General features: G+C 42.4%; 1 protein-coding gene across 4 annotated transcripts in view; it reads right to left on the bottom strand.

The window, feature by feature from the left end:
• Positions 1–492: 492 nt before the first annotated feature.
• Positions 493–22,589, bottom strand: part of atp8a1 (ATPase phospholipid transporting 8A1) — a 153,645-nt gene continuing 131,548 nt past the window's right edge. For 3 of the 4 annotated variants that reach the window (XM_084042015.1, XM_084042014.1, XM_084042016.1), the window contains 8 exons: positions 19,842–19,920; positions 17,687–17,748; positions 17,242–17,298; positions 15,909–16,016; positions 8,158–8,246; positions 6,292–6,384; positions 5,100–5,191; positions 493–3,408 (listed from right to left, as the gene is read on the bottom strand). In XM_084042015.1, coding sequence (XP_083898141.1) covers positions 3,311–3,408; positions 5,100–5,191; positions 6,292–6,384; positions 8,158–8,246; positions 15,909–16,016; positions 17,242–17,298; positions 17,687–17,748; positions 19,842–19,920 — 678 coding nt within the window. In that variant the 3' untranslated portion in view covers positions 493–3,310. Of the gene's footprint in view, positions 3,409–3,444; positions 3,816–5,099; positions 5,192–6,291; positions 6,385–8,157; positions 8,247–15,908; positions 16,017–17,241; positions 17,299–17,686; positions 17,749–19,841; positions 19,921–22,589 lie in introns of those variants that run through there. The other variant, XM_084042017.1, reaches the window with a different exon arrangement.

Genomic DNA, 22,589 nt, shown 5'->3' with positions numbered 1-22,589 from the left:
TAGTTTCTGTGTGGAGGATGTCCTGTTTAGTGCCACACACAGTCCCACGATTTCATGGGAGACGGCAAAGATTTATTAAAGATTGTTTTTAACCACTTGAACCCTAGCATACCCATTCTACCGGCGACTGTCTGGCGAAAATAGTAGATCTACAAGCTCATGATGACGGTTTGTGAGCTTGTAGATCGGGTATTTTCAGCAAAGAATTTGGTGTAGAGGGAAAAAATAAATAAGTACAGAGCCAACCCAGGTCAAGTTGACTAAATATAGAGGGTTTAAGTGTTTACATGGGTAAATGCTTTCTTCTCCCCGTATAAGGAGCAGTTTGGAGAAGCTGTCAAATTATACAGTAACTGGTGACAAAAAAATGTTCATGAACATGATTTGTACTGTACATGAGGGCTGGGACGTGGGGTGAGGGGGTTCTTTTTGCACAAGATAGTTTGGATGCTCATGTTGAGGTAGTGGGGTTTGTATAACGATGACAACATAGCATCTTGTAAAGTTTATTTCAGTAGTCCTTCATGGCAGTAGAAGACGACACTTAAAATTTGCAGTCCCAACATGCAGAACAATCGTTTGAACAAAATGACGTGAAAAGTAACAAATACTCAAAAATCAAAGATTAAAAGTGCATTTTTCTTCTGTAAAGTGACCAACACTTGAAGGAGAATCAAAGTAGTACGACTATAACACTTAACCAAAGAACAGTTTTAGTTATCCATTCATGCAGCCCACAACTTTCACAGACGACAATGTGTTGTATGTTCCAGAAAAGCAACAGTCCAAGCCTTCCACAATGACAAGATCCACATTCAGCATTTTTGGAAAGTTTTGACAGCAGATGACAACCAATCAATTACATTAATAATAATTAAAAAAAAACAGAAATAGCATAAATCAATTCATCAATATACCCTCACTGAACCAAGAAGATAAACACAAAAGAGAAACAAATTTTATGTCAAGTAGAGGTACACTGCATGAAGAACAAGTTGAAAACATATACACCCAGAAAAATGATATTCCAAAACCAATAACTAGACTATAGCAGATACACTGAGTGCAACAGCACCTGTCAAAGCTAGCTGAGCATGGGAGGAGCCAAGAACCTCCAGAGCACGCACGCACGCGCACACACACACACACACACACACACACACACACACGCACGCACGCACGCACGCACGCACGCACGCACGCACGCACGCACGCACGCACGCCAGTACATACAAACACGTGTATGCTACACATGCATCCATACAAATAGACCACACTCAACCACACTCACACATTATACGCAAACACCCTGAAGTGGGCCATGCATCAGCTCACAGTAGTACACCGTTGCTTGCTATACCTGGAGTCGTGCAAACAGACAATTAGAGCAAGTATTACCATACATACTGTACACACACGCGCACACACACACACACACACACACACACACTAAAAGAAAGCGACAAGAGAACTAAGGGGCTGAGAGCTCTCAGTCTCACATATAGGACAAAGGACACACATGCAATGCATACATATAAGTTATCCACAGGTTACACATACACACGCGCGCACACACACACACACACACACACATGCACATGCAGACAACAAATTCCGCACGCACTCGCTCTTGCACACAGACGCACACAGAATCAGAAAACAGATCTCCCATAGGGAGAAAAAAAGCAATCACACAGACACAAGTAGTCAATCAATTATAAATAAACAAAGCCATAACAATATTAATACTAATAACAGGACATTTAACAAAGCTCGGTTTCCTCATTCTATCTTTTGAGCATTCTGTCAGTGTATCAGAGAAAAGAAAACAGAAAGAGAACTTACAGACGACAGTTCATTACAAAGCCGGTCAATGCAAAATTCATACATCTCCAATATAAAAATACAAATTCACAAAATAACTATAGAGACAAAGTAGATTCGATAGAGTTGTGGAGCGTCCTGGCTAATATTTCTCTCTCCCTTAAGCTAATGGCACTTATGTTAGAAAGTTAAAATCTCCATTTTAAGGGGAAAAAAAGTATTGTGAAATAAAAGCCACCACTCTTAAGCATACAGACGTTCAAACAAGGTGGTCAACACTCTGCTCCTCCCCCACTAAAACCAAGAAACCTTGTTTTTACCTGTGCCATAAGACACTGTGTATGTTTCACATTGTACAATAATGTGGTGGTGGTGGTGGTGGTGGTCAGGGAACGACAATGGTTTTGTCTTCTCAATAGGTGTGAGGAGCACTGTTCTATGCTAGCTGGCTAAACTACTCTTGGCTATCTGTTTTCTAATAGGGAAAAGGTCTACATAGGCACCATTGTGATAGTCGCTGTCAAGCAATGTGTGGAATGCAATTATTTGTGGAGAGCAATTGAACCGCTGTAGAAAATGGAGGGAAGCTGGACTACGTTTCTTTTTTACGAGGCAAGAGTTGAAAACCATGAAGCGAAATCAGGCACGATATCTACATACGTTGTTTGTTTGTTTTCTTTCATAATAAATAAAAAGGACATGTAAATGAAAATGAAAAGTATGGCTGAAGGCATAAATAAATGTAAGGCCTTATTATGCAGTAGACTTTTCCTTGAGTGCAAAACAAAAACGAAGAACAAAACATCAACATGTCTGGTCTGAAGTGGTCCATTCAGTTTCTGGAATAAATGCAGGAGTGCGAGTACATTAAATATTTTAAATAGATTTTCCTTTTAGATTTCAACAGTATTTTGGAAGAGATTGTATATACGACTGCTCTTTGGCAATCAACTCTAAGTTCTAATACAAATAATAATAATAAGCATTTAAGAACTAATCGTCTGGTCTTCATTTTTTTTATAGTATAGTACATTTATAGTACAGGTTACAGTTAAGGGCTTGATTTGATAAAGTGATTGAAAAACTCTTTTGGCTCAGAATTTGATAAATAATTTCTTTAAACACACAACCGACTCCCGACAGACTGAACGAGAACAGTGAGGAACTTCAGACCACAGATTTATGCGTAAAAATGCAAGCACAGTGCTCATCACGTCTGCTGGACACACAACTACAGCATAGTGAAATACTTGTTCAACACTTTTTTCCTTGTTTTTTCCCTTTTTGAAGAAGTACAATACTGTACAATATCTCCCTCTCTGCTGTCCATTTCATTAACATGTCCAAAAATCCCCTCACACTGGTGGGAAGGTGAAGGGGGGGCATGGGCTCGCACTGGGGTTCCCCCCAGATTCGCTTCAAATCGCCTTTGGCAATGGCTATTGTGGCTCCTGACAGGCCGGCCTGGCCAAAGAGGGGCGGGGCCTCACCAATCATTGGTCCTCTGCTTGGTGGTGTCATAGGCTCTGATGACCTCCGACTGCGACACCACGCCGTTCTCATCTTGAGAGAAGGCGTAGCCATCTGTGAGAAGGAAGAATGCCAGTCAGAAGCTACTCAGCATAGGAAAGTTAACGGCTGATCTGGGGAGAATGTAAACCAAAACCACTTAATGGACAATCGACAAAACAAACTTCAAACCATACAGGGTGTATATACTACATCAACACAATACACATAAATGATTATAAAAATATGAATGTAAATATAAATGACAGAATGATGAAAAACATATACAAACAAAAGAAATGTACATTTAGGCTCCCTTATGATCTGTACTGGGTGAGCCCTGTGGCCTATCATGTAATGTTTTCTGCTATTCTAAAGCCACAACCCTATAGCATCCTAACCTTCGACCCCCTGACTCACCTTCAGGTGTCAAATGACTCGATCAGTACCTGGAGGCCAGCAGGCGGGTTCAAAAGGCCCCGCTGGATCGAGTGCATTGTATGGGAATAACATCGCAGAGCAACATCAATCGTTATCGGGCTCTAAGAAACAACACTCTACTCACGGCACACGAGGGAAGGACAGGAATTCAGTAGCTAAAACACAAAGATCTACAGGAGAAGAGATTTCTTTCAGTGGCTAACGCTACAGTACTAGTCTCTAAGGGTGAAAGGACAACGAAAAGAAAAAGAAGTCACACAATAATGATCTCATCTCCACCTATGAGACAAACAAAAAGCAAAACAAAACGATCAGGCAATCAAGGAGCAGAATGAACAGAAATAAAAGACAAGCGAAATAAACACACACACACACTCGCACACACATAAAACCTATCCATGTTAACCATTCTGGCCTGGCTGCAGTGAAAGGAACATAAGTTCATAGTGCTGGCTACTTTTACCTCCATTATTGTCAAAATAAAGGCCCCAAAGTTGTGTATTGCTGGCAGCATTGAAACTGTACTAGAGGTAAAAAAAAACAGCGATGATTTGGCAGGAACAAGAGCCTTGACCCATGCATGTAGTTTTAATGCTGCTATAAAAAAATAATAATAATAAATTAATAAATAAAAATAGAAAAATTGTTGCCCAGTGGACACAGACACTAATTCATCTACAATAAGTGGTTAGGACAGGCAGACGGCTCAGCGGGCAAAGCCAGGGGCCGTTAGCAGCTGTTAGGACACAAGCAGGGAGCCGTGGGTCTGTTTTAGTGTTACTTAATGAGCTTTAAGACAGCATTATGGATGTGGATTTCCTGCCTCTGGCTAATGTGGAACAGACTCCAGGTTACCGCTGCTCTAGGACCGAGGACGGTCTCCTCTAGGGGCTGTGGAGCTATGCGTCGGAACAGGGATAATGACACACATGATGTCTGCACCCCCTGACCAGCCCCCCTATTTGATTTGAAAGCAGACAAATACACTGCAATTGTTCCCTTTCCTCTTCTCTGGGATAGCATCTAAACTGTGTGACGCCTTGGCTGTGAGGTGCCTTTGGGGAAGGTAGTACGACCCCGAAAGCGTAGCATTGTTCTAGGCATGTGTGTGTGAGAGGAAGAGAACAGGATAGGCCGAGAGATTCATTTATAAGTAGACTAAAAGATAGAGACGGCAAGAAGAGGAGAATGAAAGGCAGAACGTTTTGAGAGAAAAGACAGAGAGAAAGAAGGAATGCACCCAGAGGATAGACACATGTCTACACAGATGTCCATACAGTATAGACAGATGTCCATACAGTATATTAGAAGACAGTGGGACTCACGGAGCAGGTTCTGTTGCATGGAGTCGGACCGGTACAGGCTGACCGTGCTCTTCTTAAAGACATTCTTCAGAAGTTGGGCCCTCTCCGTCAAACTGTGCACACACACACACACACACACACACACACACACACACACACACACACACACACACACACACACACACACACACACACACACACACACACACACACACACACACACACACACACACACACACACACACACAGGGAGTGTGTTAGTATCGTGCTGAGCGCTGCGGGCAGACTTAATGACCCGTACGTCAAGCTACTGCTCCACCCGAGCAGATGGAACTGACAACTGCTTCACCTGCTGGGTGAGACAACTCTGAAGACGCACCAGGGAGGGGGAAATAACCCTGTGCGTGTGTGTGTGTGCGCGTATACACACACATATAATATATATCAGTATATATGTGTGTGTGTGCGTGCCAGGGCTAGAGGTCCTGCTCTGCTGGGTCTGGGACAGCGTCCACTCCAGGCAAAGAGATCAGCTTTCAGTTGGCAGGAGATTTCACACTGATTGGCTCCATTCTAAAGCACTGCACTGGCCCACAGGAGAGCCAGGGAGTGGCTTCAGACCTGGTGTCCAAGATACAGTACACCATATATCGCTGCTGTCGGGTGGAAACCTTGTATGTCCAAAACCGTTCCATTTTTTAAATTATATTTAAAACATTTGAAATGAGTGGAAATAGACGATCTACGAGCTCACCACGCCTCACATCGCGAGGCGTTGTGTGCTTGTAGATCTGCTAGTTTCACTACTTTTGTGCGACACTCTTGTGTGACGAAGTAAGGCATTCATTTATGAAAAAACGTGCATGTTTGAAACTTGTTTCAGCCCGACGTCAGCGATATACTGTGTGTGTGTGTGTGTGTGTGTGTGTGTGTACAGAGAGTGTACACACACACACTTAGTCTCACTGAAATACTGTTAAGTTTAGCTACTCTGTGACCTAAATGGCCAGGAGTAAAAAGCAAAGCAGAGATAAGAGCAAATTTTACCCTGGCATATAAGTGCAATTTGGGAGAGAGAGAAAAGAGAAACAGAGATGTGATTCATAAGAGTAGGAGTGGAGAAAAAGAGAGGAGCACAAAGCTAAATTCTCAGTATTAAGTTGACTGTCTCAAATGAACCCTTAGGATTTTACAGTAGTGTGTGTGGCCGTACCTCTTGCCGTGCACAACCGCGCCAGGATCTTTGGATAAGGCTTCCAGCTCTTGAACCTCATCCACCAAGGTCTTGAAACACACCTTCTTGATCCTGTAGATAAAAGAACATGTCCAAATAGATCAGATATATCAAACTATTTTTTTGCTATTATTCAGTCTAATAAACACAAACCCAAGATTCCTGTCACAGAATGTCTATGGAATGGGTACCAGTGGTTGTGAAATTCTGTGACGTAGGGCGAAGTAGGGCTGGGTGATTTGAATGACATCAAACATCACAAAATGGTCGATATTGTGCCGAAGGTATTGTATTACGACAAAGATATCCCTTTTATTTTTTTAAATAGGGAAAATAGCAAATGGGGGGGGGGGGGTATTATAACATGAAAAAATATATAAAAACTAGAAAAAGTGCTCCTCGGAGCACAGGTCTCCGCCAGGTCAGGTAGGCTATTGTGGCCTCCTGGTGGCACTAATAGGCCAACGTGAAAAGGGTGCCATTTCTTCTTAGGCCTTGCACAACAATCGGACACTGACTGCATTCATGATTTGAGGCATTTTGTTAAAAACATTTGTTTCGCTAAATTAGACCTGCTGGTGGCGCTATAACAGGCCAATGTTAAAAGGGTGGCATTTGTTCCTCAACATAGAGTGAATGTGCGTGCAAGGTTTGACCGCAATCGGGCGGTGCGTTCATGATTTGCGGAATTTTGTTCAAAACAAGCCAATAATGCAAACTTTAGATGTCAATCTTAGCCAATCAGTATGGAATATGAAAAATCAAACACATCCGTCGATCACATGACTATAGAGATCATGTGTACCGATTTGCGTGAAATTTGGATAAAATTGGAAGAAGTAGTATAAAATAATGTGTTTTACTTAAGTCGGCCTCCTGGTGGCACTATAAAGGGCAGATGTCAAAAATGTGTTTTTTCCTTGACCTCTAGGGAGTGCACATACAAAATTTTACACAGATCGGTGCAGTTATAGGTAAAGACAGGAATCGGGCCACCATGAGGCTGATTTAAAAAAAATCAAATGGTAGTTCTTCCTCAGCCTAATGGGAATGTGCGTGCAAAATTTCACGGAAATTGCATGCTGTGTTCATGATTTGAGGCATTTTGTTCAAAACGGAGCACTCCTGCAAACTTTGGAACACATTTTTAGCCAATCAGGATGGAACATGAGAAATCTGAAAGACACATTTCGTTTAATGACTATAGAGATACTGTGTACCGATTTGTGTGATTTTTGGACAAAATCTGTAGGAGTACTGTCAAAAAATATGTTTTGCACAAATCTGCCTCCTGGTGGCGCTATAATAGGCCCATGAGAAATTTGGGGCAGAGGTTCTGAATTGGCATCCAGGGAGTGTGTGTGCACAGTTTCGCTGCGATCAAGACAACGGTGCAGGAGATTAGCTGGTCACAGACGGACGGACACACGGACGGACGGACAGGGGGAAAAACTCTCCCGCTATGCCTTTCGGCCTGGCAGAGACAAAAAGGTCCACACACTGGTTAGATGCTCCACTTTGTTTATTGTGCCGAACGTCTTCAGGAAATGTAGCCATATTTTCCCTGATGAAGATCTTTTGATTGAAACTTTGAGTGTACTTTGAAACATGTGAAACAATGTAAACAAAGTGGAGCATCTACCTTCTATCTTCTTCCTTAAATTACGTAGACAATCACCTCTGGTTGTATAAACAAATGGTTAATATTAGCGTTCATGGGAAGTTCAGTGACTCTGAGGGGGGAGTCCTGCAGTGAGATAGTTTGTCAGGTTACTCCCTGTGGAGAATTGTGTGTGTGTTGGTGGGTGGGGGGTGATGATGAGCAGATGGGGAGATGAGACTCACACTTTGTAGGCCACGTCAAAGACCAGCGAGGTGATTGGGATGAAGACCAGGCCCGTCCAGAAGATGCCCGAACTGAACATCATGTCCGCCTGATGCACACACACGCACACACGCACACACAAACACACAGACACCCACACAAAATCCTGAGTTTCTACTGTGTGGATTGACTCTTCAGGTCATTGCAGACAACGAAGAGTAAGAAGATAACAGCTCATCAATAGAAGAGAGCCATCCCTGAAGGCATGCCCATTGCTGCCCTTTACACACCACTCCAACAGAAACAATGCAACACAAAACCGGCACAAAACAAACAACCGTGTTGTGTAAACAGAGACAGGATGGGTTCGATCACCTCAGTCAAACAGGAAGATCTTCCGTAACTAAAAAAGGCCCAGTGTTTGGATTTCCACTAGAGTTAAGGGCCCATACGCCCAAGGGCAGAGGAAGTACCTGTGAACTATTAGGACAGTAGTATCCCTTACACTGGAAAACAACTCCACTTTGAGCAGTGCTGAAAATCCCCTTTTGATGCTTGACTAAGAGCGTGGTTAGCTCTTATGTGTTTTGATGCATTTGGGCATAGCAGAATTTCTCCGGTCTCTGACATCGTTTTTTGAGCCAACAATTCTGCACATCTGATATAGCACGTTGATCTACTGTAGGAAGCTGTTGGGAACGTTGTTCCCACTGATGAAATACTGCAACCTCTTGCTGTTTGGAAATCACAAAAGTATTTAATTATTTAAACAGATGATGTCAGAGTATGCTCCACTCCCAACCTTAGCTACACAAACACCAAGTGGTACAAAAACATAAATCCTACTTCAGTGTGATTTTAGTCTGAATTTGATTATCTGTAATATACATTAAAATGTGAGCAGCCAAGTTGATTAAAGTTTCACAGACGGAAGATTTTTGCTCTTTTTTGCCCTCATCCATATTAGGTTTGAATAATAAACACTGTTGTGTTCGGCGTCTTACAAATGTGCACATCATGTTCATGCGCCAAGATAAATCCTCAAGCGAGATAGCTGTGGTCCTCACTGAGGCTGAATTGTCAGGCGAGGTATGGATGTGAACCTTTTCAACTTCAACTCTGAGGCCCAAAAGATATCATAAGTCTGTCATCTGTGGAGAAAGCTTCCTCTCTGTCCTTGATCATCTGCAGAAAACACGCATTTATCAGACAGAAGACAATCCGATGCAACGGTATAAATGAAGGACTGTAGAAGTACCACGCCATAGTGGGAGGTACTATTAGGCTTGTAAGACTAGAGGGGGACGGGGATCATCTTGGCATGGGCCGAACCTTTCAGCCTCCTGGGTGGGGGCTGTATTTACTTTGGCACGGTTGTATTGAAACTATCTGTCATTACGTGTCAAAGAGCAAAACGCACGCCCCTTGCATCGCAATTTAGGCCTTACATGCTTGTGCCAGTTGTTTAAACTGCAGGGGCCTGCAGACAATGTCTTTCCTGTAACGTGAAACAGCGAGGGCTATGAAACGGCACCTTAGGAAATACATACCTACACACACACGTGCGTGAAAAAAAACAACAACATACAGGCATGCACACTCAGAACATATTACACACACACACACACACACAGCGATCACTGTCAAAGTATCAAAGTGATCAGGTGCTCCCAAATTAGCTAATCTGTTCGTCATTACCAGCCAATGGACTTTGATGTCTGACAAAACATCAGGGAAAGAGGAAATCCCAAATGACTGGAAATCAAAATGGGTTTTTCCTACAGTTGGGGATGAGGGATGGGGATGAATGGGGCTTTTCTGTGTTGCTCAGCGACTGAAAATACATAAGATGACGGGAAATTACATGGACGCACGAGACATTTTCACGTCAATTTTAGAAATTGCCCAGCACTGGTGGAAACATTGACTTTTTTTTTATCACAAAAGGTCAGTTTAATTATTTTCATTTTCATACAGTGTAACACACATTTTAATGGGGGGTGTTTAAACTGTCTTGAGAGCCTTTTGAAAATAAACCCTGGATGTATGCTCAGCATATTAAATCAAAGTCTACGAGCCCTCAAAATAAACCAGCTCCATCTTTTACAACTTCAATCTATGAACAATATTTACATACTATAGCTCCACAAATAGTCCTCAGCCACAAGTATACACAGTGCAGATACTTTGCAAATCTCTTAGGTTTATCAGAATATAAAGTGGCGGCAAGCTACAGTCAAGAGTCAAGTCTCTCGCTAATCCTTGTACTCAAAACCTGGGTTACACTTATTCTTTTATGCACAAAAGTGTCAAACAATTATAGGCTATAATACGTAATGTAGATTAGGAGGTGAAAAAGGATTACAGATTTGTGAGTGACTAATAAAAAAGTGTGAACAAACAACAAGGCTCCTCACATTTTATGTCAATATTTGAATTTATGATCACTGCAAATATCACTGACAGTTTAATATCACCAAATGTTTGTCTGTGTGGAGACTCTCTTCACTGCCCCTCGCTGAGCCAGCGTGTTTGGTGGATGCTAGCAATGGCTCATACCATGGGGCCCCTCGGGAACAGGACGGGGGTGAGAGGGGTCCAGGGTGTGGGGGTGTATTTTTAGGACAAACTAATAAACTTGTCTGGCTGGGCAGACAGTGGTGTCCACTACCATGGCTTGGGGTGTTTTGACAGGCTATCGACCCCCTCATGGGCACAGGAATAATGCTCTATGCAGGCACACAATCTCTCTCGCTCTCTCACTCTCTCACACACACACACAGATAAATCCACATAGACTGCTAATACGCATACCCTGACACACACCATTACTCATGCACTTTCATACAAAATGCATACATGAGCTTTCATAAAAAATTATGTTTCACAGACTTTCAATTCCTTTTCAAATGTTGTACACAGTCAAATCTGGGGTATTCAATTACCTCAGAGAGTCTAAAAATGTTTGTCTCACACAAGGGTCCACTTTTGTACTATCAGAGCAAAATGTATATACATGATCACGCCAGATTTTACAGTGCATATCCACGAAATAAGGTTATACCAAGACATAAATCCTAAAATTGTGATGACGTGATCCACAGCCACCTGCAGTATTTCAGTAATATTCCCTAGAGACCTTGATCAGGAGAATCCATCAGAGCCTGTTTGGCCCACAGTGATAGTAGCTCTGAGAATGTTAATGCACACCATTGTGATGCTAAATGAGAGACGAGGACAATCCACTACTTCACTATTAACCCTGTGCCTGAGCCTTTGGCTTTAGAAAGCATTGATTGAGAAAAGCTAACGCATGCTCGGTCACTCTCTCTCACACACACACACACACACAAACCTGAGCGCGTTCCATCATATATGAAAGGCTGTCAGATTTGAAGTCCACCGGACTTTTTTTTTTTTCTTCTATTGGCTTCACCAAAGCCCAGAGATGCTAATATTCAGACACTCACTGCCTGAGTGCACAGAGCTTCTTTGTGCAACACTTTTTTTTATTAGGTACACTGAAAGGAGGAGGGTTTAGGCTCAGTCAAATCCAGTCCTGGGCAGTACTTTGGCCTGCCTCTGGCCATGTTGCTTTTTCCACTGGCTAAGCTCAGCTGGCCCGGCTAGACCATGCATTCTGTCTGGGACAGAGGGAGAGAGAGGAAGACCGCTCGATGGAATTAGTAATTGAGGAATGACAGACAGCAAATGACTGCAAGTAAGGGAGAGATTAACGAGAATCCAAAACGTATACCCCCTTTTGATCAGCAAACCCTGTACTGAATAGAAAACTCTGTGCACTGGTGAGGCTGAATAGGTAGCAAGCACAGTACAGAGTGGAGGATCTGGTCCCAGAGGACGGGGACAGAGAATGAGGAGAGGCTTGCTCACTTAATGCCCTGAGAGACAAAGAGAAAAGCAAAAAGTGAGAGGCCTTGCGTGGACGAGGCCTACAAATCCACAAATTCCCAAATGTCGTCATTGCGATGCAGAGGCAAATGAGGAATTCACAATCCCTTAACCCCCCCCCAAGCTTCCAACATAGAAAACAAACACTGGCTTTCTTAGCTGGGTCCATCCTCCTCTCCATGCACTCTGCATGTTGCCTCAGAGAAGGCACATGGACATCCATTAGGAGAACCAAGGAGAGGGAAGAAAAGAGAAAAAAAAAACACTTACAGTACAACTCCACAGAAGTCACACAGCCACAACTGTCCATCTGTGATTTACCATTTGTCTCTAGACATTAAAATGGCCAAAGACATAAATCATAGAGCAGACTTTGTGTCATTTTACACAAATTCGCTCATATCGCACATTTGTATGGATGGATCTATCATGTCAAATAAACATCTATGCACACGCATGCATGCACACATACACAGCACACAACTCCCCCACCTAAAGCCTGAGTTATACTTGGTTACATGCAGAATTAGCAGAGTTTGTAGATCTGCTGTTTTTGGTGCGCGACACCGGTGCACAAGTAAAAAATCAGAATGAATGCTTCACGCCATGGACAATGGGTTGGTTTCCATGTGCAGCGGTGTCATATAAATCATTATCCCTGTGGGGTCCAGTGGATCTGGGTGTGTTTAACTACATGTCTCACACGACACACATGTGGCTCTTTAAGAAAGACCCTAAGTATTCCAAAAACAGAGAAGGGGGGACAAAGTCAACAGCCGTGGTGGTTGTGGTGGTGGTCTCCATTTCAATCACTGGACCACTCACAGATTTAACAGTGAGGAACATTGAGGGTTCCTCCAGGGATAATGAACTGTACTACAAATTGTCCCTAGTAAAAGCAAGGGATAGTCTATTTACAAAATGCCACAATGCTCTCTTGTAGGGGACCATTTTTAGCAGTCTACACTGTTAATTGTCCTTAATTCGGTTCTAATTCTAATGATCTGATGCTTTATCATTAGCTTTCAGATGTTCATTCTGCATAATCTTAATTCCCGACTGTGGGTCAAAATAAATAATATAGCTAATATAGTTCCATCATTTGAACATTGCTTTCCAGTTTATTGTACATTGTGCAAGATTTATTAACAACACAATTCAACATAATTGAATGAATATGGTTAAAGGACCATACCAGTGGTCTGGCAGGTTTATCACATTAAGAACTCACGGTACTGTATACTTGACATTACTGCCAATCATTTTCCAAAGCATATTATTTAAATGTTCAAGGAAGCCATTGGACTCGATTAATTTCAGTATGAAAATCAACTTGCATACTCTCAAAATTAGCTTGAGGTAATCCAACACATCGACATTTCTGGTTACATTATCGTTGAGTTCCAAGGCAGCCTAGCTGTAAATAGTAATAAAGATTGTTTTAAAAGCAACTATCAAATGTCCTAGTCTTCTTAACAGAGAAAAAAAATCAGAAAAAGTGGGTTTATGAAACCTAAAAGGTTTAAAGTCTTGAGTCATAGTCAAAGTACACTACACACAGATAGTTTCATGAATTGTTATCTCCACAAGGCCTGTTTCTTAGAAAACAGCATATATCATGAATGATTCCAAATTGGAATCACATGCTGAGGGGCCTCTATGGAGCGCATATTCAAATGCACTTTCATTTCTGCCCATAGGAGGTGCCACAAATGCATGTTTATGAGAGCACGCGTGAGAGCAAGTGTGAGTCAGTTTAGGAATGACAGTGTAGAACAGTCCAGGCTGGAAAACCCAGCAGGTGTTGGAGAAAAGAGAGGAGGGGAGGACTATGTGCTGGAGGCAGCTGTGTTGATAGCTAAATGTTACTGGGTGTACCTGAGACATCTCCCGAGGTGCAACTAAGCTGCTTAGTGAGTTGGATTACATCTCCTGTTCAAAATCATCTGAAATCTTCTTTTGCCTGTTTAAGACCCCCCCCCCCCAGTGAGGTGAAAATGGATTTGATCTGTGGTTTGGGCTCCAGCCAAAATGGAGTACCAATGAATGGCTTGGCGGGCCGTTCCAAGATGTTCCACGGATTGGATCCTGCACCTGTCTTGTCAATCGTCCAAAGAAAATCTCGCCCTGACACTGATGAATGCTTTCACGTTGAAATGGATTGTTGCTTAATGTGTCCTGTTAAAAGGAGTGACATTGGGGAGTCATTCAGGCCAGAAACTGGAGGAGAAGAGGAGAGCTTCTGGTGTCTTTTGCACCATTGACCCCTCAGGTAGTTCATGAATGAAATGATGTAACCTTAATATTTAGATATCTTGAATCAAAACCACAGTAAGTGCAGATTATAACAAAATGCACAAAGACATACACTACAACACATGGGAAGACAACCGAGTGAAAAAGGCAACAACAAAAAAGAGAGGACAAGGCTGAGATAGAACAATTGAGCAAAAAGGAGAGAAGGAAGGCACGGAGAGGACAAGAAAATAATAATACTAATATTAAAAACAGAAGCACACACAGCAGAGGACTGGGTGAAAAATGTGGAGTGGAGGGAAAGAGATAGAGTTGTAATCACGATGAGTTTAACCCTCCTCCACAGAGGCCTGCCAGGTCTCCAAGGCTGAGGTGATGTCTCTTGATGTCTTCTCGGGTGTCAGGGGTGGGGCGGGGATGCATCCCAGTGCGATGATGTACGGGTGTCCCCATGTCAGGTCTGAGGCATAGGGTTACCAGCTGCCCAAAGGACATTATGCTGACACAAGAACATTATTGCCTTGCTCCTGTGCTACGGGGCCTGGATGAAAGTACCCCGTTTCATGCACACAGGCTACAATCAAGGTGAACTACCGTATTCACGCATGCCTGTGTGTGTATAAAATGGAGAACTAGGCTCATGTGACATCTGAAAACACCTTCTAAATACTTCTCTCTACAAATCCCACTGCTGCGACATATAAAGTCTTGATCCATCCAAGCTCCAGTGTTCTCGCTCACTGTGCAGACCAGAGTTTGGGCCGTTTTTTTCTCTGCGCTTCAGGACAAAATCATCCAGGCTCTCCCCCGGACTGCTATGATGCTTCAACATCACCTGCAGATACTCAGCGCCGAGCGAAGGCGACGTAATACAAACACGGGGCTAATTGGCCCAATTAAGTCATTACGCAACACAAGCCAGAAGGTCCGTCACTTTGAAGCCCTATGGCTCTCTCCCATTTACCCAGAGCCGGGTGTCAAGTTACGCTGTGAAATTTCCCACCAGTGTCACTCTGCGGTGGAGAGTGAATTATGAGGTGTATGAGGGATCGGAATCATATCAGAGGTGTTCTCACTGCTGGAGGGTGCAGTTCCTGTGCACATCTGTGTCTATACTGTGAATGAGTATGCATGCAAGTCTTTGCACACGTACATACTGTATGTGTGCGTATATGCGCAGGTGTGTATATTATTTTTTTGGATACCTATCACATCCCACGGGGGAACTTCAGTTTTCAGCTTCACCCAGCTGAGTGCTGCCCACAGAGGAGCGTGGAGGGGGGAGCAGTTAGGGGTTAGGTGTCTTCCTAAGGGACACTTCGACACACTGCTGAGAGCTGGAATCGTAACTGGGACCTCCGGAGTCCTAGGCGGGCTCACTAACCATTCGGCTATGGCCGCCCCAAATATCTGTCCGTAGGTGACCAATGACCATGAGTCTGTGCATCAGTGTAATGCATTTGTGTGTATCTCGGCATGTGTGTCTGTCTGAGCATAATTATGTTTGCACGCATATGAGTGAGTGTGTGTATGTATGTATGTCTGCTCATAGGTAATGATGAGAGTGTGTTTCAGTGTGTATGTGTGTGTGTGGACTGCTTACCTCTCCTGACATGTCCGGGGCCAGTGGGATCCAGGGCCACAGTGAGGAGTAAATGCCAAAGAACACCACCCACAGGCCGATGCTTCCCCAGATGGCAATGTGACTGAACTGGTCAGCGAGCAAGCAGACAGAAGCACTGAATCAACATGAGCTTCCTCACTCAGTGGAACAGAAGTCATTAGATTCACACAGCTTGTGAAAATGTATCTGAACAAGCACACAGTGTTTCCTCATTCTATTCTGTAATATAACAATCTAATGCAACATTTTATCATAGAGATGTTGAGTTACTATTTAAAGCCAAGTTGAACTTTGGTAGAACCTTCGGTTGTATAGCTACCTTGGCATGATATAAGTGCAAATATACGAAGTGAATACATAATACATGTGAATAAATAATAAATAAAGGTATTATAGATAAATAATCTTCATAAAGATTATTGCCAATACAGTATTTTCTATGTTGTCATCGCCAGGTATCTACACAACTCCATGTTCTACTAAAGCTACATGGCGTTAAGCTATAATACATGAGGCTCTGTGGTATACCATGATTATACCACGGCTCCGGGAATAGTTGGCAAGACGATTAGAACGCCTTAAACACCAGTAGTTATAGTATACTAATGATATATCATGGCCTCAATTGTATTATAGCCGTAATAACACACTTGTAAGTGATTAGCAACTATATTCACCAACAATTTGAGTCAAAATTGTTATGGTTGCTAACCAAACCTTTGCATGTAGCAGTGAGCTATCATGATTATACAACAGAGACGTGTAATGCATTAGTGGCACTCCAATTCGACTGTGTTGTAATAATAATTGTTATCACACAATAATGAGAATGACCAATTTTATCATAAACTGTAAAGCCATTCTCAAATATATTCACAGATGGTAAACATCTGAACTTATCATACACATGTGGTCTTTTTTGGTTTAAATAATAGAATAGGAAGTAGTCAGTCTATTCCACCTAGTATTTTGTTCTTTATTGGGACAGACAGTAAGACACAGGACAGACCACTGTGTTGGGATTCAATCTTAGTCCATAAAGAGTAATTTTTGTAAATTATGTTTTAGTGGACACTATGCTCTTTATTTAAAAAGAAAATGGAAAAGAGAAAAGAGATATGTTCCAAATACTGCATACATGGTATAATGGTTACAGGCCAAATGAAGAGCAACGCATGTCTGGCTGAAGAGATTAAGAGATGAGAGGAAGATGGAGAAGGTATGTTACAAGTGTCAATGGGCCTATAAAGAGAAAGGTGCTGGACGGAGATAAGAGAATCTTAGTAGGAAGAGAGAGAGCCATCAACCTTACCATGGTCCAAGATGAGGTCTCCAGGCCAGCTTTCAGGCAAACCGTGATAACCACAAACTGCGGAGACATTAAATCATAGACGTTAACACACACTGTCCCACTCCCTATCTAAGTTCACCTAAAAGTCACAGGAAGTTCAACATGAGAAATCTACTCAAAGAGACCTGTATGTCTGGATATGCTGCATTCGGTTGACCCCTGAACATATTTTGTTTTCAGACCGTAAAGATAATCTCACAAAATTACATTTAACGAACAAAAAATGAAACCTTGATATTTAGATATCTTGAATCAAAACCACAGTAAGTGCAGATTATAACAAAATGCACAAAGACATACACTGCAAAGAAAGAGACAAATAATAATAGTTCATTAACAGAAAACACACCTCACTGCTTTGCTTTCAGCATAACAAAACACTGCTTGTCAGACCAAAAACACTTACTGTATAAACCATGTTACCCAGGAGGAGATAGTCTGGGGTCTTTCCATTGCCAAAGACCGTATCTGCGAAGGGAATGAACAGCAGAGTCATTTCAGACATATGAGTTAGAGTGGCTGGAGTCTTAGGCTGAACTCTATTAGGGTACCGATAACTATCAAGTTACCTCAGGATTGCACAATTACACCTAAAATGATAATAATTGTTGGATAATGTGATTAACGTTAATAAACAGCATTATTAACCTTCATGTAAAGGAGAACAAAATTATTTATTGGCCTTTTCTTACCCAACTGGGTGTTACACATAAAATGAAATGCATCAGCATTGGCAATAAACCCATATTCTACAATATACACAGCATGTTCAACAATGGCAGGTCCACTAAAGACCCCTTTATATTTCCATTCTGAACATAGATTCAATTACCTCAGGTAATTGGATATTTTCATAATGCAAATGGAATTGCTCTCATACTTTGCACTATTGCACCTTCTGGATACATAATTTTCTATCTGTAAGCTTTCAGAAAACGTGCAGAAAAAAATATCATTACATGTATTTAACGTACAGTATAAATGGTCACTAAATCAACAAACAGTGTTTTCAATATTGCTGATAACCCAATGTTCTACAATTATTAACGATGACTTACAGAGCAAAACAGCCATACAGAGCAAAATGTGGCAATTGAATTCTGAGAGTGTAAAAACAGACTATTACGGCTAGAACAAACGGCTATTAAGCAAACAGGCTCTACTACAGGTACTGTGAGGGTTGTGGTTTGATGTAAAATGCTCCACTAAAGACTCTGTGAGATGTAACATTGGACACATGAGTATAATGACACAAAGAGGGAAACCCACAGTCAATTATTTCTATTACGACTCATTGAGATGGGTAGGGCCTGCAATTCTGTCTGATGTAAGAATTAGGAAACATTTTGGGCTGTTATTACAAGCTATCGCACTGAAAAACGAAATCATATCACATTAATCATAGCTGCACATTGGACACGTTGGCTGAGTTGTGTTAAACCAACAAAATTAACGGGAACAAGATATTGTTTTGCTGACAAAATGGCTATTTATTCAGCTTTACAGAAAAGCCTGAAGTTCATGAAAAAGAAAATCCAAATTTGGCAACTCTAAAACAGGCAACCTCTAAGGGGGGAAATATTTTAAGTGCGCAATGAGGCTGTCTAATTGCTTGGTGAAATATGATAACATTTTGATTCGTAGGCAAGTCTTTACTCATGCAGAACTAACTACAGAGTAATTATATTAACCTACACTCATACACAGGTTAATACACATTTACATTTACAGTACAGCCATTGCAAAAAACAGTAGTTACTGTTTTTACATGGCTGAATTGATGTAAATTAAGCGCATATGAAATAAGTTGGGTTCTCCAAACCTCCACGTGGGTTGGGGCTGTGGGTTGAGGCTAAAATATCGGCAGCATGCGACCGTCAGTGAAGAAAGGCAGAAATAAAGAGGGGCTCCCTCTTCCTTTACTTCCGGCTGGTCACATGTCTATGTGTGCGCTGAAGCTTTGCTGACAGCCTGTCAGTCAGACTGAAGGGGCTTGGCGCCTTTGTTTAGAGAGCAGGCCTAAGCCTGTGTGGTCCCCTACTCTCGCCAGCCAAGGCTCACCGACTCAAAGATCCCTATTCTCTTAGAGCATGAACATGTGCGCGCACGCATGCACACACACACACACACACACACACACACACACACACACACACACAGACAGAGAGAGTTGAAATGAGCGGAGCTCCCTTCTTGGCTATATAGTGGAGTCTGGGCTGAATGTAGACCTGAAAAGCATGCGTCTATGTGTATGTGTGCACGCACGCAAACTATGCACACACATACTTTATGCAGATAACCGCAAATGATTGCGTGCAAATGCAATTTCAGTGTGTCATTGCACGCATGCATAGAAACCAGAGTGTGCATTATGAACATGCTTGTTAGAGTCCCATCTCTCTCTCTTGCTGAAGGCGCACACATGTTTGTAATTCATGACTGGAACGGTTGAAGAAAGAACTAATTAAGACAAAGTATGTGTGTTTAACTGTCCTCCTCTCCGCCGCGGGCCTACGCTACAGAGTGCAATTGAGCCTTCTCGGCGTTAGGGAGCTACTTACCGTGCTGGAAGGCTTTGAGGGGGATCCAGAAGAGAATGACCGAGTGGAAGAGACCGTTCAGACAATGGGCCCAGAAGACCTGCCAGGGGAGAAGAGGTTGGTAAGATGGAGGGAAGGAGAAGGAAAATGGGGGAGGGAGGGATTGGGGGGTCGTGGGTAATAGAAATGGAGTAGGGGGTTCCAACAATGTGGGGGTGGGGGGTGGAGAGACAGTATGAGTGAGACAGAGAGAGAGAGAAAGAGAAGAAAGGATGAGAAAAGGATGTAGGTCGCCCTAGCCAGCCTAGAGACCTTTGACCTGGGCTCTTTGTCCTGGCCCAGCGCTAGGCTAAGTGGAGGTTTTGTAGGGGCCTCAGTACTGAATGGCCACCCCGCTGACAAACACTTTGTATCATCTGTGTGTGTGTTACGAGAGTGAGAGGGTGCTGAGTGTGTGCAATGTTTGGGGGTGTATGAGAGTGTGTGTGTGTGTGTGTGTGTGTGTGTGTGTGTGTGTGTGTGTGTGTGTGTGTGTGTGTGTGTGTGTGTGTGTGTGTGTGTGTGTGTGTGTACGACAATTATTTTAGAAATTAAATCCTAGTTAATGAAAAATGTACACAAAATATATAAGAAAGCCCAGATGAGAGTGAAAGTGATACTGAAACCCAATAATTATTATAGGTTGTCCGCTAGACAGAAAAGACATTATGCAACATTAATATGTCGTGCCAGCGTGGGAGTTTCCCCTCATTAGATTTCATTAGATTTCAATCCTTTCAAAGGGAGAATTTAATGCAGTGCACGGAGAAATAAATAAGAGGAGAATTAAACAGGTAGACATCAATCCTAAAACGTACGCAGGCAGGCCAACAGGCTGACAGAGATTAAGCTGTTTTTATGGTAATTAATAAGGAGCTGGAAAATGCTGCTTGTGTGTGTGCCCGTGTCTGCGCGCAGGCATGTGGACTTTGGATGAGTCGTTAAATCAATACTCTCTCTTTTCAAAACCACCTTGTTTCAGATTTACATTATGCGAGGCCACAGCCAAACAAAACACTAATGGGCGATGTAGCATGAAACAGCCGTGAAATCTAGTCTGCCAAAAACTAACCCTCTGCATTTGTGCCCCATTTACCCCCCTGTCTGACCCAGATGTTGGTGTTATTTCTAAATGTTCAAAACTAATCAAACCAAAAAATTGTAAAAAAATAAATGAAAGAAAAAAATAAAGACAAAAATGAAAGAAAAAATGTACAAATAATGGCTGGCGGAAAAGAAAATCTTTGCATGTCTTTAAAATATTTTAAACAATCCTTTTTTGGCAGATTACAAGTTAAAACACTCTTAAAACTCTATTTTCAACAGGTTCATGAAATCCATCTGTACATACAAACATTACGTGTCCAAGATAAATTATATACAGTGAAAGCTCTTTAAGTTAATGGGATTTTAACAGGTTTGAGACATTTAAGAATAACTGTTTATAGCCCCAAGAGTTGTGCCAGACAACTTGGCCAGGAGAGGAGAGGACAGAAGAGGAAACAAGATTTGTTCTAGGCAGTTTGTGAGAGTCTATGTGGCCTGACCTTCTCACCTTGTGTATTAGACTTAACAAAACAAAACCCTGAGCCCCATAGGAGCTCCCCCAACTCCCACCCCCAAGCACACAGGCCTCATACACCAGGAAGCTCCACCCCCACCCGCCATCTCCGTGGTCAAAATGTGTGATACATTATCTCTAATGTTACGATTACACATTTAAACCAATTAGCCCCCCACTGTCAGGCCCGGTTCTCCTCATAGGGCCTGCCCCCCCTCCATTCTCATCCGTTCCCCTCAGCCTTGACAGAACACACAAAACCACCGTCCTTCTCTGCAGAGTCGGAGCACAATAATGAATGCTAATGAAATCAATAAATGTTCATAATCATTTGTCACAGTGAGGTCCTCCCACTCACCCCTCCGGCCACCCTTGCACCCTCCTCATTCCCTCTCCCTTGCCTCCCTTGTCTCCCAGCAGGTTGCTAAGAATCCCACCAGAATGAATGCTGGTCTGTCCTGTAAAGATTCGGCCCTTTGTGTGACTCCTAATTGCCTAAAAAGAAAAAAAAAGGCATGAAAGCCTGTACTTTATATCGGGCCAAATATTTCTAAGCCTCCCTTCACCACCCTTACCCTAACTCTTTCCTCTTCAGTGTGTGTGTGTGTGTGTGTGTGTGTGTGTGTGTGTGTGTGTGTGTGTGTGTGTGTGTGTGTGTGTGTGTGTGTGTGTGTGTGTGTGTGTGTGTGTGTGTGTGTGTGTGTGTGTGTGTGTGTGTGAGAGAGAGAGAGAGAGAGAGAGAGAGAGAGAGAGAGAGAGAGAGAGAGAGGTGAAAGGTGAAAGCGAAGAAGAAGAGGTGATAGATCCTGGTGATTTGTTTAGAGCAGTGGTACTGAACTTTTTAGCTCTAGACCCAAAAGAGAAATTTGAGGTCTACCCGGGATCCAAACTACTAAAAATAGCCAATCAGCTAGTTTCACTAATTCGTTTTTTTTTTATGTTGAATTAATATTTGACATTTCTTTTTAACTTCTTAAAATGTTTTAAAGTGTTTGAAAATCTTTTGAAATATCAAAAACAATTGTAAAACAAAAAGGAGTATTTACTCGTGACCCATAAAAATGGGTCCACGACCCAAACATGGGTCTCAACCCAGGAAACACTGGTTCAGAGGGGAGGTAATATAATTGTGAGGGCCACATGAAGGAAGTGGGGTTTATGTGCTACAG

The sequence above is a fragment of the Gymnoscopelus microlampas genome, assembly GCF_963454915.1.
Source record: "Gymnoscopelus microlampas genome assembly, chromosome: 18".
Taxonomy (NCBI): Eukaryota; Metazoa; Chordata; class Actinopteri; order Myctophiformes; family Myctophidae; genus Gymnoscopelus; species Gymnoscopelus microlampas.
The sequence above is the reverse complement of the archived record's forward strand: the minus strand, read 5'-3'. Positions and strand labels throughout refer to the sequence as shown.